Source organism: Cucurbita pepo, chromosome 12 (genome assembly GCF_057944985.1).
Source record: "Cucurbita pepo subsp. pepo isolate OVF chromosome 12, ASM5794498v1, whole genome shotgun sequence".
NCBI classification, from domain to species: Eukaryota; Viridiplantae; Streptophyta; class Magnoliopsida; order Cucurbitales; family Cucurbitaceae; genus Cucurbita; species Cucurbita pepo.
In genome coordinates this window covers 11903965-11918958 of record NC_141809.1, presented here as the reverse complement: position 1 = coordinate 11918958, position 14994 = coordinate 11903965, and the positions used below count along the sequence as shown (strand labels likewise).

At 36.6% G+C, this 14994-nt stretch overlaps 2 protein-coding genes and 1 long non-coding RNA gene across 3 annotated transcripts; 2 read left to right on the top strand and 1 right to left on the bottom strand.

Moving 5' to 3' along the window:
* Positions 1-924: 924 nt before the first annotated feature.
* On the top strand, positions 925-3745 carry LOC111807086 (EPD1-interacting receptor-like cytoplasmic serine/threonine-protein kinase). Its single transcript, XM_023692662.2, has 5 exons — positions 925-1429; positions 1503-1638; positions 1713-1852; positions 2737-2860; positions 2932-3745. Exons 1-5 carry the CDS (start codon positions 1037-1039, stop codon positions 3342-3344), a joined length of 1206 nt encoding a protein of 401 aa, XP_023548430.2. The 5' UTR covers positions 925-1036; the 3' UTR covers positions 3345-3745.
* A 1224-nt stretch (positions 3746-4969) lies between these two features.
* On the bottom strand, positions 4970-9274 carry LOC111806900 (linoleate 13S-lipoxygenase 3-1, chloroplastic). The gene is made up of 7 exons (XM_087129067.1): positions 8899-9274; positions 8482-8762; positions 7611-7848; positions 7188-7511; positions 6687-6880; positions 6295-6596; positions 4970-6217 (listed from the first exon to the last, which is right to left on the bottom strand). The coding sequence occupies exons 1-7, from the start codon at positions 9272-9274 to the stop codon at positions 5194-5196; spliced, it is 2739 nt and encodes a 912-aa protein (XP_086985193.1). The 3' UTR covers positions 4970-5193.
* On the top strand, positions 8109-8713 carry LOC111806901 (uncharacterized). The gene is made up of 2 exons (XR_002816893.2): positions 8109-8405; positions 8511-8713. It is a non-coding gene; the product is annotated as an uncharacterized LOC111806901 (long non-coding RNA).
* Positions 9275-14994: the final 5720 nt, after the last annotated feature.

Below are 14994 nucleotides of genomic sequence, written 5' to 3'. Positions count from 1 at the left end.
TTTAGAAGTGATTTAATAGCGTTTTATGGAACGAGTAACACTTAAAAGAGATGCTTTGTGAGAAAGCAAACGAGTTCTTTTTTTCCGAGTGCAACTACAAGTGGACTCTAGTCTCTTGGTCGAGAGCTTTATGTCGGGTAGAGTTGAACATTAGCATTAGCATCGCATCTAACAAAGTTTTAAACTTTCAAAATGTCTGTCGGGTAGAGTTGAACATTAGCATTAGCATCGCATCTAACAAAGTTTTAAACTTTCAAAATGTCTATTAGGTATCAATGTATTTAAAATGTTAAAATTATTAATATTATTATTATTTTTTTTTTTCATTTAATCGGACTTTTAGATATTTTCAACTATTTTAAAATTTTAAGATATTTTCGACCCAACCACGAAAATAATTTACTATTTTATTGACATGACTATGAAAGTTATATGTAGACTTGACATTTTAGTGAAAGAATGTTTTTAAAGTTGATAAAATATGTTCGTTCTTATTATGAAATTTATTGTCGCACTGTGATAGGAATAATGGACATTTACAACTATATGATATTATTACCTTAAACAATCATCCGACTCATCTTCTCTAGAACACATTACAAGTTCAATAGAGCTCTATCGTAGATCTTCACTATAATCGTATACCTTTCTGGCTCATAACTTTTTTGCTCGAAGCGTGAGTCATTATGAATACACCTGCAAAGATTCTATTGACATGACTATGGTACCACTGATAGGAACAATAAAACTTCACAATGGTATGATATTGTCTACTTTGAATATATACTCTCATAATTTTGTCTTCAGTTTTTGTAAAAGGCCTCATATCAATAGTGATATCGTCTGTTACGTATATGCTCAAATTCTTCCCCTTAATTAACCAACGTAGAACTCGACCATATAGCTTTAAAAATGTGAGTTGACTTAACCTTTTAGACCCCAATTCTTGAGACACCATATAAACCCATGGATTTGTCCCCAAATTCATGTGCAAAAAATCAAAATCCTCCAAGAACAAAGAACTCTTCAATAAACTATGGGTTTGAAAAAGGCATTCCCTCTGGAACATCTGCTACCCAATTGCTTGAAGCCAAAGAAGCAGTTCACAGGGGCTGCTGAGTTTCAAACTTCAAACAAAATCTCCCTTAGAAGAATCTCATCACTTTCTGATATGAGCGTTAGATCATCTCTCTCAGTCATTACCCATCTTTCAAGCTCTTCCAACGCTTCAAATCTTCAAATTTTCACCATTAAAGAGCTTACAGAGCTCACTGGAAACTTCACCAAAAGCAACTATTTGGGTGAAGGGGGATTTGGGCCTGTGTTTAAAGGCTTCATTGATGAGCATTTCAAGCCTGGTTTGATGTCCCAGCATGTGGCTGTCAAGGTTTTGGACTTGGATGGCTCTCAAGGCCATAGAGAGTGGCTGGTGGGTATCTGTTCTTGATGGTTTTGGGTGCCATTTGTGGGTTGTGATTGAGTTTTTGGTGTGTTTTTTGCAGGCTGAAGTGTTCTTTCTTGGGCAATTGAGACACCCAAATGTTGTTCATTTGATTGGGTATTGCGTTGAAGATGAACAGAGGGTTCTTGTTTATGAATATCTTGAAGGAGGCAACTTGGAGAATTTGTTGTTTCAAGGTAACTCAAGAGGGAGCTCTGTTTTTTATTTGGTTCTTTTTGTAATGGATCTAATGATGTTTTTTTGTGTTTAGATTGTTATGTTTCGAATTTGACGTGGTTACAAAGGATGAAGATTGCATTAGGATCGGCAAAAGGGCTTGCTTTTCTGCATAAAGCGGAAAGGCCGATCGTTTTTCGGGATTTCAAGGCTTCAAATATCTTACTCGACTCGGTAGTGTCTCTCTCTCTTCTTAACTAAAGACGGTAACGGTCAAATATCGTTTTGCGTTTTCTAGGCTTTCCCTTAAGGTTTTAAAACGCGTATGCTAGGAAAAGGTCTCTACACTTTTATAAAGAGTAATTTGTTTCCCTCTCATCCGATGTGGGATTTTACAATCTACTCCTCTACGGTGCCTATCGTCATCGCTGGCACTCATTCAGTGTCTAGCTCTGATACCATTTGTAACAGCCCAAGTCCACCGCTAGCAAATATTGTCCTCTTTGGACTTTTCCTTTCGAGCTTCCCCTTAAGGTTTTAAAACGCGTCGGCTAGGGAGAGGTTTCTACACCCTTATAAAGAGTGCTTTGTTCCCTTTTCAACCGACGTGGATCTCACAATCCACTCCCTTCAGGGCCCAGCGTTCTTGCTGACACTTGTCCTGGCTTTGATACAATTGGTAACAGCTCAAGACCATAGCCAGTAGATATTGTCTTTTTTGAGCTTTCCCTTATGAGCTTCCCTTCACGGTTTTAAAACACATTTGCTAAGGAGAGGTTTCTACACCCTTATAAAGAGTGTTTTGTTCCCCTCTCCAACCGACGTGGGATCTCACAGTCCACTCCCCTTTGGGGCCAGCGTCTTCGCTAGCACTCTTTCAGTGTCTAGCTCTAATACCATTTGTAACAACCCAAGCTCACCGTTAGCAAATATTGTCTTTTTTGGATTTTCTCTCCCAGGCTTCCCCTCAAAGTTTTAAAACACGTCAGCTAGAGAGAGGTTTCCACACCCTTATAAAGATTATTTTGTTCTTCTGTCCAACCGATGTGGGATCTCACATTGACATAATTAAAAACAACACGGTAACTAATATCGTCATTGTTGTCGTCTTCTTTCAGGACTATAATCCCAAGCTTTCGGATTTCGGGTTGGCTATAAACGATCCCAATGAAGACAATACACATATATCGACCCGAATAATGGAGACCGAAGGTTATGCAGACCCAGTATACATCATGACAGGTTCAATAACATGAAGTTGTATAAAAAGGAACTCACACCATCCATTTCTGATCAAACTTCTGTTTTTTCAGGTCATTTATCAACAATGAGCGATGTGTTCAGCTTTGGAGTATTTCTATTAGAGTTGCTAACGGGTCGACGAGTGGTCGACAAGAGTCGCCCGAGCCGAGAACGGAACTTGGTGGCTTGGGGAAGGCATCTCTTGAAAGATCACCACAAACTTGAGAAGATAATTGATCCAAGGCTGGAGGGGCTATACTCAAATGAAGGGGCTAAAAAAGTGGCTGCAATAGCTTATAGTTGCCTTAGCCACCACCCAAAATGCAGGCCCTCAATGAGCTCAGTGGTTAAGGATTTGGAGCCTGTTCTTAACATGAAAGAGTTCTTAACTGAGCCATTTGTGTATGTTGCCCCAAGTGAAGGGATCGAAAAGGAAGACGATGTAGAGAAGAAGATGAACAAAGAGGTCGAGATGGGACGGTAAGAGAGTGGAGAGCCGTCGTCGGGATCGAGAAGGTTGCAGCTATAGGCTTCCGATACCGTCGTCGAGGTCGAGATCGAAATCCCATGTTGTTCATTATGCTCTTGGTTTGGTTTGAGAGCTTTTTGCTTGAAACAATTTTACGTGGGTGACTTCTTAAAAATTTTCTTAGTAAATATGCGAGTGAGAACAAAATATGTTGGAACGACCGAGAATGCCAAGGAAATGAGATTTCAAATATGAAATCCAAATCGTGATTCAAGTTCAGGGCATAAGGTATTACAGCTTTGAACAATGAAGCTATGTTTAGGTTAGAGATGTCCACGGAGCGAGGACGGGAAGCCTTCCTCGTCCTCGTCCTTGTCACCTATGTCATTCTCTATTTATTTTTTAGTGGACTAGATTCCGGGTAATTTTTTCGGTTTATTATTTAAAAAATAATTATTTTAAAGTTTTCATTTTTTAATATAATTTTTATTAAAAAATGATAAAAAAAAATTATAATATATCAATATATTTCATAAATATTAGGGTGATCAACTCATTTAAGTTTTTAATCTATATATATATATATATATCTATTTTATGTAATTTATTTTATATATTTTGGGTTGAAAATATATTAACTTATCTATCGGAAAAAAATATTCCTCATCCGTCTTCCATTTCCTGTCTAAGCAGGTGAAACTATATAAATTCTAACTCCGTCCCCCATTTCCCGTCTAAACGAGGAATCCCCTGCCTGTTCGAGGAGAGCCTTGACCCCGTGGGTAACGTGGACATTCTTAATTAAGTTAAGATGAGGTGAAACTATATAAATTCTAACTCCGTCTCCCATTTCCCGTCTAAACGAGGAATCCCCTGCCTGCTCGAGGAGAGTCCCGACCTCGTGGGTAACGTGGACATCCTTGATTAGGTTAAAATGAGGTGAAACTATATAAATTCCAACTCCGTCTCCCATTTCCCGTCTAAACGAGGAATCCCCTGCCTGCTCGAGGAGAGTCCCGACCTCGTGGGTAACGTGGACATCCTTGATTAGGTTAAGATGAGGTGAAACTATATAAATTCTAACTCCGTCCCCCATTTCCCGTCTAAACGAGGAATCCCCTGCCTGTTCGAGGAGAGCCCTGACCCCGTGGGTAACGTGGACATCCTTAATTAGGTTAAAATGAGGTGAAACTATATAAATTCTAACTCCGTCTCCCATTTCCCGTCTAAACGAGGAATCCCCTGCCTGCTCGAGGAGAGTCCCGACCTCGTGGGTAACGTGGACATCCTTGATTAGGTCAAGATGAGGTGAAACTATATAAATTCTAACTCCGTCCCCTATTTACCGTCTAAACGAGGAATCCCTTGTCTGTTCGAGGAGAGCCCCGACCCCATGGGTAACGTGGACATCCTTAATTAGGTTAAGATAAGGTGAAACTATATAAATTCTCAATATATATGTTATTCGAGTTTTATGTTACTATTTTATTTAAGTCCATTAAAAATAATTGAATTATACTCGATCCAATGTCTTATATTTAGAGTTCTCTTTTCTTGTCAATTATATTTCATACTATGATACATTTTATTATATAGTTTCAAGTTAAATAAAGCGGTTCGATAATTGTCTTTGAGACAAATTTACAATATAAAAACTATATTATAAAATTAAAAGTTACATAAAGTTTAAGTAGACTTAATGCATTTTATACATACTATAGAACAAACTTTATTTTTTATTTTAATATAGTTGATCACATCAATGCTATATCCCTAAATCTAAATATACTCTCTTTTAAATATTTAAATTATATCATAATTTAAATGAATAAGAGTCTTGGGCTCAACAATGGCGGGAGTGGCATCAAATCGACACGCTATTCGGAACTCCTCGGCAAGTGACTCCCGGTTCCGAGCTCGGCGCTAGCAGTTCATACGCCAAAACTCCGGCGCCGCATCGGTTCTTCAGCCGTCCATCGGAATTTCTTCTGTCGATCTCCTTCTCGATGCGTCCGATTTCCGCTGAGAATTCGTAGAATGCCTCCACCATCTCCGCGTCCCCTGTCCAAATTGATGGCTGCTGCCTTTCTCCGAGGTACTCCTCGTCCGGCGAGTGCGTTGACAATGTATCCACCACCGCCATGAACTTCGTCGCCTGCAGCACGCTTGGCAATGCCGACAAGAAATACTTCTGAGGATCGTTTAGAAAGATCGCGTACTCTGGATCGTTCTCGTCGGGGATCAGCCGCCGCATTAATGGCGGCCGGTTCGGTACGTAGCCTCCGTACGGATACTGGCCGAAGTTCAGCGCTGCGTGTTGTGCCGACGAGAGCCAGATGAGTGTAGTGAGAATCGACACGAGATCGTCGCTGTTGTTCAATTGCGGCCACCAGGTTTCATGGCGGAGATCAGCGTGCCCTACATTGACGGACTCCCTGTACCAGGTCTGCAACTCTTCATCTTCGCGGATGATATTGGCGTTTGGATAGTAATGTGTTACATAGGTCTTAACCCAATTCTCGATTGCGTCCCAAATTAGAAGTCCATCGCTAGCGTATGGATAGTCCTCGATCAAAAGCTTGAGTCCATGGGGCTTTGTAGGGTCCGGTTCGGCCATTCCCCTGCGTATGAGATCGGCAGGAAGACCTTCCATGTCGAAGCGCCAAAAGTTCTTGTACGCCGCAGCGCTGATCTCCATGCAGTAGCGGCCTGGAGTGAAGCAAGACTCGATCACTCCTTCGCCGTTGATCAGGCTTTGGCGCGCCAATGCATTGATCTCCATTGTGTATCGCATGTGTGGGTCTAAGAGCTTGAAGATTGGGTGCATTGCGCTTAGTTGCCTGTGTGCTGCCAGTATGAATGGCTCTAAGCTCGCATGCGTTCTCAACCTGTGATCAACAGTAAGCCATTTTTAGTCATCAGAAAGCTCAATCCCTCTCTTCTTTTTAAGAGTTCGCTCAATTACCAGTGGTTAACTAGTTGATGAACTCCGGCGTCGTTGGAGCAGACGTGAGCCTTAGCGAGCTGCCATATCCAATTGCTTGTAGCTTCGACAGGTGGAGTCACGACACGCTTCGATCGAGAACTTGGCGCTGTTGATGGAAGGCTAAGCTCTATTGCTATAGGTTTGAGAGTTCCAAGTGGAGTCAAGAAGAAGATTGTGCGAGTTGCATATGTTTTCCGGCCGTCGAGAGCGTTGATCCGATCAATAAATGGAAGGTAAACATCATGGTAATCCACTATGAACAATTTTTTTTCATCCAATGCCTGTAACAATCAAAGCAATTTGAGGCAAGATATTGTTAGGATTTGAAAAAAATCAGAGTGATGGGTCAACATCTTGGTGTAATAATTCACCTGCTGCACAGTCATCCCATTAAGTTGGCCAAGAATGTGTTCTTCTTTAAGGGCAGATTCCTGTGGACCATAAACGTCGGGATCAAGGTTGCTCACTGGAGGGAAAACCTTGAGCCTCTCAATGTTGACTGGGTTAACTCCTGCTATTGCTTGGCGGCCAAATTCATCATCTCGTAGCCACGCAAACTTGTCCTCTGCAATTGACATGACACACAAATGATCAAATTTATGAATGATTGGGTTTGCCAATTTGCATATGGCAATGCCTGTCAATGAAGGTAGCTTTCTGAGTTTACCAAAGTTGAAAAGATTATTCTATTTCATTAACTGGGATTGATCCAACTCTGTAAAATAGTTTATTTGAATCTTCATTAGAAAAGTAGTCTATACCCATCTAGATTATCTAATTAGATGAGCTTTTTGCAAACTACAGGTATGATGATGCTAGCCAATTGTATGCATTTATGAGTAATACTTTTGAAGGCTGATGATATCACTTACTGGAAAGGATCTTGGGTGTGTTGTATCGTAGCAGTCCTTGGCTGGATTCACTCACAACCCTTGGCAGTGGTAGCTTCTTCAGGAGTTTATCTTGTAAGCCTAATTTAAGGAGCACCCCTTTACTGTAAAGGCTGTCAATATCTGAAAACCCATGGAAATCATGTTTATTTGACAGAATGCTGGCTTTGAGAGATGGAATTAAGTTGTAAAGAACTGCCTTAAGCCTCCCAAGAGAGAAAGTGGTTTGCTTAGACTCCTCAAATTGTTCATCTCTTGGCACGTACATGGGTAACGGTTTCTCAACTCGACTCTCTGCTGTTATATCTGTAGTAGTATATACAATTATTAGATATGGCTTTGTCTAGATAGCCTTTGCTAGATATTGTTACTACTGCAAATGTCGATGTCGGTGTCGGATTTTACCTGTATCGGACGGGGCACGTCCAGTGCGACACCTTCTAGGATATGGAATTTTCTCACCACCAAGCCTTGGGCGAGAAAATTCTATTCCTTTGTCTGGATTTCCCAAGTCGTTGTACACATCAAAGTCATATACTCGATCAGACAGTTTCCTCTCCCCTTTCCCATCACCTCTAATGTCTTTAAGTTCTTGTTCTCTTAATGCTTTAATCCCTGCAGGCGTCTCACCTGGTAGATAAGACTGCAGAATTGTATAACACATTAGATAACCTTAAAAAAAATCCACAGAACAAGAATAGAAGAGAATATGTCATTTTGTAGGAAGGTTCGTTTATAATCTTAGCCATTCTTGGTTTGAAATTGTTTTCCCTCTTTTATGATTGCTGGTTTGATAATTATTTGGTACTTAGTTTTCTACTTTTGAAAATTTTGCTTGGATTTTACCATTTCTTAATCATACTTTTCAAATTCTGGTTTAGATTTTGAATGATATTAATAGGTGCAAGTGGTGGCCTGTTTAAGCGTAGTTAGGTAGGTTGAGTTCTGGGTCCACAGGCAATCTTATCAAATAGTGTGGCAGATCAAGACTGTAGAAAGGAATGAAAGAAATAAAAGAAGAGTTTCAAACGGAAAAGAAATGGCTACAAATTTCCCCCATTTCTTTTCACCGCCCAATAGTCTACGTTAAAGATGATAGTATTGTCATTCATTACAATGACAAGAGGAAGTGGAGTCATTTAAGAACAGAACTATGTAAGAACACATCACATCAGCTTTTACTAGCATTATCTCATAAAGGTCTGTATTATTAGTTGAAGACAAATTACAAAAGCTGAACTGAGAAAAAAAAAGTAACAGGGGTAAAAAAACTTACCTTATTAGAGAAAAATATCCTTTTTGCAGGGTGATCTTTTCTGGACTGAACCCAGGAATTGCAGGGAAAATGAATAGGATCGCTTGCCAATTGCTCGATCGTGATAGTCTCCAAGAAGAACTCCTGCTGGTGCTTGTTGGTAATTGTGATCGCTCCAGGCTCTCCAAAATCCGAGGTCAGTAAAAATTCTGCTATGTAATTTACCTTCTCGACTTTTAGATTAGTTTTCTTTGACCAATCTTTCAATACTGCTTCGTTGCTTTTCTTTGGAGTGTTTGTTTCTTCAATGATCCAAATCAAATTCAGTTCAGTAAAATATAAATCTACTCTAGTCAGGGAAGAAGTAAACACGAGGAAATCTTGAACATAGAACACCCAGAAATTGAAAAAAGAAAAGAGGGAAAAAAAATGGCTCACTTGGGTCAATTTCAGTGCTGATAAGTTGTAGAACAACATTCTGGCCAATCCTATCAGTGAAAGCATCCAAATTCTTAACAATCGTCTCTTTAATGTCTTCCTTGTTCTTGTTTCTGATAGTTACAACAGCTCTGACCTTGAACTTAACTGGCTTCTCAGCCAAGGGCACAGCCTTAACCAAATCCTCACTAATTGCAGCCACAGGGCCGTTCACAGCCTTCCTTAAATTCATCACAATCCTCTTCTTCTCCATTGGAACAACCCGAAATGGCCTGAACTGCTTCTCAAGATAGCCTCTTTGAAACAACTTGGACTGAGAAACCAAAGATGTTTTGTGAAGAAAAGATGATCCCATAGTTTCATTTGCTACTGCCATCCTCTCCAAACACACACACCTTTACTTCTCTCTCCTTCTCTTTTTGGAACTGGGAAGTTGGTTTCTTTTGGAGCAAATATGGGGGGGGGGGGGGGGGGGGGGGGGGGAACGGAGGTTGGAAGAGAGTGTTCTTAGAGGGAACAAAAGAGTCTTGTTGATTGGCCTCGCCACTGGGTTCTCTTTTTTATACAATTTAGAGAGAGAAAGAGAGCAGCTTTTTTCTTTCCCAGATCTCACCGTCCACACGTTTTAAGAGAACTTTTTTCTTTTTACAAGTTCAACGTGTGAGAAATGACTATGAAGACTTGAACCTTCTGATAATATCTTGATATTATTTTTCAAATAGTCTAGTAATAATAATATGGTTTGGTTAAACACTTATAAATGCTAGAAGTAGATTATCAAAGGCTAAAGGATTCATATCTTTAGGCAAAATCATTCAAGCCAACCCTTACATCCATGGTAAATATTAAATAGCTATATATTTATATCTTTCCTATATTAAAAGCTATATTATTACTAGTATAAAGATATTTTAGTGTATATGAAAAAACACACATATATATATATAGTGGTTGTTGAAGCCTTGAATAGCCCATTTAAAGCTCTACTAAAACGTTGGGTGTATTGGTCAATTTTTGTCATTTTTTAAGAGTTTGGGTATACAAACTAATCGACTACCCCGAAGATTGGTCGCTTACGTGGAGCAAGCAAACTCAACAAAAAAAAAAATATATGGTACTAGAATGAAGGAAAAAGAAAAGAAGAAGAAACAAAACGAATAACAATGAGGAGAGGGAGACAGAGGAAATGGTCCAAAAAAATTACATGAAGACACTTGTCTTTCCAAGGTTTTTTTTTTTTTTTTTTTTTTCTTTGGTTAGGTTGGGTTGGATTTGAGTTCTTAATGAAGTTAATGACCAACTAATGTGTCAGTTTTACTATATATAAAGCTAACTTCAATAGAAAACACCCTCAACCATGTTGGATTAGTTTGAGTTCTTAATCAAACTAATGATTAATTGGGTTAGTTTTATTGTATATAAAGCTTACTCGGATAGAAAACACCTTCAAGCCTATTGAGTTGGTTTGAGTTCATAATAAAGACGGTTTGAGTTCATATTGAAGATAATGACTAATTGATGGGTTAGTTTTACTATATATATATATAACATGTCAATCCCAATAGAAAACACCTTCAAATTTATTGGGTTGGTTTGAGTTGATTTGAATTCTTAATGAAACTAATGGTCGACTGATGTGTCAGTTTTACTTTATACAAAGTGTTAGTTTTACTATATACAAACCCAACCCCAATAAAAAAAACATCCTCAAAACTACTGATCGAAGTCCATTCGATTCATTTAGTTTTACTACATAGACATGCTATATCTGGCAACGTGTTTATTTTTAATACTTATGTATTTGACTAGCTACGTCTAGTTGCAACTTTGAGAGATATCTTTAAGCAAGTAATGACGAGTTTGCCACTTTGGAAGATGTCTTTAAGTAGGTAATGACGAGTCAAAACTTTTATTTATTAGTACGACATGTTAGCCAATTTACTCCATTTTGATAAACATCAAATTTCTAAAAAAACCATGCTGGTAGGCAATACATGTGCATATCCTCTAACCATTCCAAGTAATTCAAAAGCTACTCATTTGAAGTAGCCAACCATTTGTATGTCCATTTCTTTTCATATTATTAAATCTATATAGCCACGTGTTGTCGTTTTTTTTATTTATTTAAAATTATAATTATTCACTTTACTTTTTAATAATTATCATTTCTTATACTTTAAAGTCATAATCTTTATCATCACTCTTTATCATTACGATTTCCCAATCATTATCGCATAGCCAGCTAAGATAATAAAATCTTCCCTAATTTTATAATTAAACACACATATTTAGTTTTTTTATTACTTAGTTCTAAATTAAATTCTGATACACATATTTAGAATGTTGATTTGAAAAGTATAATTATTTTATTATTATTTATAAAAAAAATTTAAGTATAATATTCTCTCTACTAATTTTCAAAATATTTTTAAAAACCCTATATTAAAAATAGCTTAAACTAATAAAAATACATTTAATCGTCTCAAAAATACCTTTTAAGCTTTCAAAAAAAAAAAAATTTAAATATGGTAGCATTAATTTTGAAGGGAATTAATAATACCTGATTTAAAAATTACTTTAAAAACTTTTAATAGAATTTAAAACATATCCTTAAATTTAAAAATATGTTTTTAAAAAATAGTTCTTGTGTTTTTAGAAGCTTCATACATACTTTAAAAAAATTTAAAAACTACAAAAACCCATTTTAAATTCTTTTTTATTTTAAAACATTATTTTATGAAATTGTCATTAATACCCTTAAAATTTTAAAGAATGATTTATAAGAGGTAAATAAATTGTTACATTAAGATCTTTTTAATATTTTTTTATAAAGGTAGGGAGTGTTAATGCTACTTTTTAAAAATTTATAAATTTTATGGATATTTTTATTTCACAAGATAAAATTATTAATGAAAATTTTTAAAATTTGAAGTGTGTTTTTGCATAAATACTTTTTTTTTTTATTTATTGAAAACTGTATTTTTTAAATTATTATTGAAAATTTTGAATGTTCAAAGATATTTTTATTAATTTAGCCTTAACAAAAACCCGAACACCAATCCTATATCATACGGGCCTGAGAAGCTTTTGTAGAACGTAAGCCCAGCAAGACGTGGGCCCTGAAGCCCATTAGCGAATTTTAACGGGCCCTTGAGATTGACATCTTGGCCCACTTGTTTCTAACTTCTGAGCATGACAAATTAATATATATCTCATCATGAATCAAGAATAAATCAAAAATCTGTAATTAGCTTGCAAATTAAACTAAGAGGTAATTATAATTAATGTAAAATTAATGAGTGGGTTAATCATCATCTAAATGATTAAGTAATTAGCATTTGTTGGATATGATCCATTTTCAATTATTACTATATATGTACTTTTGTTTTAAATTTAAACATCTTGATAACTTCTCGGTCTAATTCCCCCGAGTCATATAAATAATGTGTTGACTATGTGATAGCTACGTTATTGACATTTGTATAAAATTTCTAAAATTTTGAGGCTCAATAAAAGAATGATACATGAATGAATCGAGACCACGTCCGAATAATAGCAATCTTGATAATAGAATGACTATAAAAGGTTTAAAAGAATTGAAAGTCTTATTTACACCAACATTGTGCACCTTCCTTCTCGGTGGCTCAATCATAGGAACTTCATGGTTAAGTGTGATTTGTTTGGAACAATTTTATGTTAGGTGACCTCTTAAGAATTTTCTTAGAATACAGGTAAACGAGGACAAAGCATCTTGAAAGGATTCATGTTGGTACGTGGGAATAATTTTTGCAGGTAATGTTGTAGAGGAATGTCAAAGTCATCATGTGTCGAATCCGCATGCTCGTAGTTTGATCGAAGGTCAACAAGTGTGATCTGGTAGAAAAACATAAGCTATTCATGCTCGTAGTTTGATCGGAGGTCGACAAGTGTGATCTCGTTGAAAAACATAAGTCATCCATCTCGACGTGATACGTGAATTGCTCAATAATACTAGATGACAAAAATAACTTAATGGTCGAGCATATTAGAACTATAAGGTGAGAGGTTCAATTCTCGATACTAAAATAAATGATTATGACATCGTAATAAGCTCGATTAAAGGAATGATTATATAAAGCGAGAAGCGCCAAGAAGAGGAACAGCGGAAGAAATCTCCATTAGAATCATTTTAAGAAAGCCATTGAAACCGCCATTGTCTTTGCCAAACAATTCATTCATCTTTTTCACCATACAATCACATCGGACCTTCATCACCCACTTTCTCATTCGAACTTCCCTAATCGACCTCCAAATCACCACCGATCGCGGCGGCCTTCTGCCGCCGAGGCGGGCCGTCGACAGCTTCTTCCTCCGCAGATGGATCCACCGGCGCGACGGTCGACGGTGGCCGGAGCGGAGGAGGGGTTGAGCCTCGTCTTGCAGCTGTGATTCATAAGACTGAGCCATGTCGGAAGTGTGGGAGAGATTTGAGGGGTGTGGCTCTATTTATATTGTTTCTTTGTGGATTTTGGGGAATTGTTTGGACTTTGTGAAAATTAAAATTAGCCATTTTATTTTTTTTGGGGTTTGCAAGTTGGTTTTTGTTTAATGAATCAATTAGCTTTAGAGTGAGAAAAAAAAAAGTTCATATATATATATATATAAACTATCTCTAATTAGCCTTTAAATTCAATTGTTTTTTTCTTTTATAAATTTAAGTTTTAAATACTATTTTCATACTTTTTATTATCAAATTTTTGTTAATTTTGATTTGCATACTTTCAAAACGTTTATTTTGATAGTCATATTTATGATTCTATTATTCACATCCATTATATACTTTTTAAATTATATATATATATAGAATTTGAGGGATGAGATTCAATCTTTGGAAGGCTTTAAAGGTTGAATTATACTCCGATTAATATATATATCATTTCTTAATGAATTAGATTTATTCCAATCTAAAATAATGGAATTATTGATTAGAAAAGATTAAATGACGTGACACACAATTCACCTAACTCAATAGTTGACTTGGTTCACTTAAAACTTGTAGCGAGACTCGATCACTTTCATTTAGTTTTACAAAGTCTTCGTTATTTATTTTTTTATTATACTCACTAAAGTCTTTCCTTTGGCTCTCCCTTTTTAGTTTTGCAAAGTTAAAGAATTTTTATACCAAATCTCAAGAAAGTCAGCTAAATATTTTCTTTTTGTTTGATTGACTTAACCTATGATCATGGCACCAAGTTAGAAGAGAGAAAGATTTGGTCCACGATCACTAAGCATGAAAAGAGACATCAAGAACTCATTAAAATGAGAGATTTTGAAACTGTACGTATATAAAATAGAACGATTAAAGGATTGATAACAAAAATTATTCTAGATAGTTCGAGCATAGGTTGAATATGGATTCTAGATTTCTATTTGATCGTCAGAGCTATATTCGTTTGCTTTCATTAAGATTTGGATTTGGATTAGGAAGAAACGGAAGAAAACATGTAAAATTTGGATTTGGATTCATTTGGATTAAGAAGAAATGGAAGAAATCATATAAAATTTAGCACAACTTCTTCAAAAACTAAAATCAAAATTAAAATGAAACATGAACTATAAGAAGGAAGGAGGTTTAAAAGAATTGATAACCAAATCCATTGGTTTTTATGCAACCTTACTTCTTAGGTGTTCTAGATGGCCCAATCCAAATACTTAGAGACTTGGAGCATTTAGCTTTAAGCATATCAATTTCAAAAAGAAACTGAAAAATGAAAGCCCTAAAGAGAGGGAGGGGGGGAGGAAAGTATGCAGAAATTTCATTTCCATCCAAACAGAACTTGGATGAAATTTCATCCCAATGCTTCAGAAGAATTCAAGAAATTAGAGAAAGGATGAAATTTCAGTCTGGCTCCCCCCTCCTGATTCAACTGTATTTCAACTATCAAGCAGCAAGAATCTAATTTAATGGAGAGATTAACCTCATAAGACTAAGATCCTGCTACAAATTCATTCCAAACATGTCCAAAACGGTTTCTCAGATTGTCTTGAGGAGGAGGAGGAGGAGGAGGAGGAGGAGGAGGATCATCAAATGAAGCCAATAATTTTCAGATTCAGAGA

Bases quoted from the DNA above. Each gene is read 5' to 3' on its own strand.
- LOC111807086 (XM_023692662.2), top strand. From the start codon at position 1,037: ATGGGTTTGAAAAAGGCATTCCCTCTGGAACATCTGCTACCCAATTGC. The intron at 1,430-1,502 runs GTGGGTATCTGT...TGTTTTTTGCAG, and splicing joins AAGGCCATAGAGAGTGGCTG to GCTGAAGTGTTCTTTCTTGG. The intron at 1,853-2,736 runs GTAGTGTCTCTC...GTCTTCTTTCAG, and splicing joins CAAATATCTTACTCGACTCG to GACTATAATCCCAAGCTTTC.
- LOC111806900 (XM_087129067.1), bottom strand. From the start codon at position 9,274: ATGGCAGTAGCAAATGAAACTATGGGATCATCTTTTCTTCACAAAACA. The intron at 6,597-6,686 runs GTGAATTATTAC...TGATTGTTACAG, and splicing joins ATGGGATGACTGTGCAGCAG to GCATTGGATGAAAAAAAATT. The intron at 6,218-6,294 runs GTAATTGAGCGA...TGTTGATCACAG, and splicing joins CATCAACTAGTTAACCACTG to GTTGAGAACGCATGCGAGCT.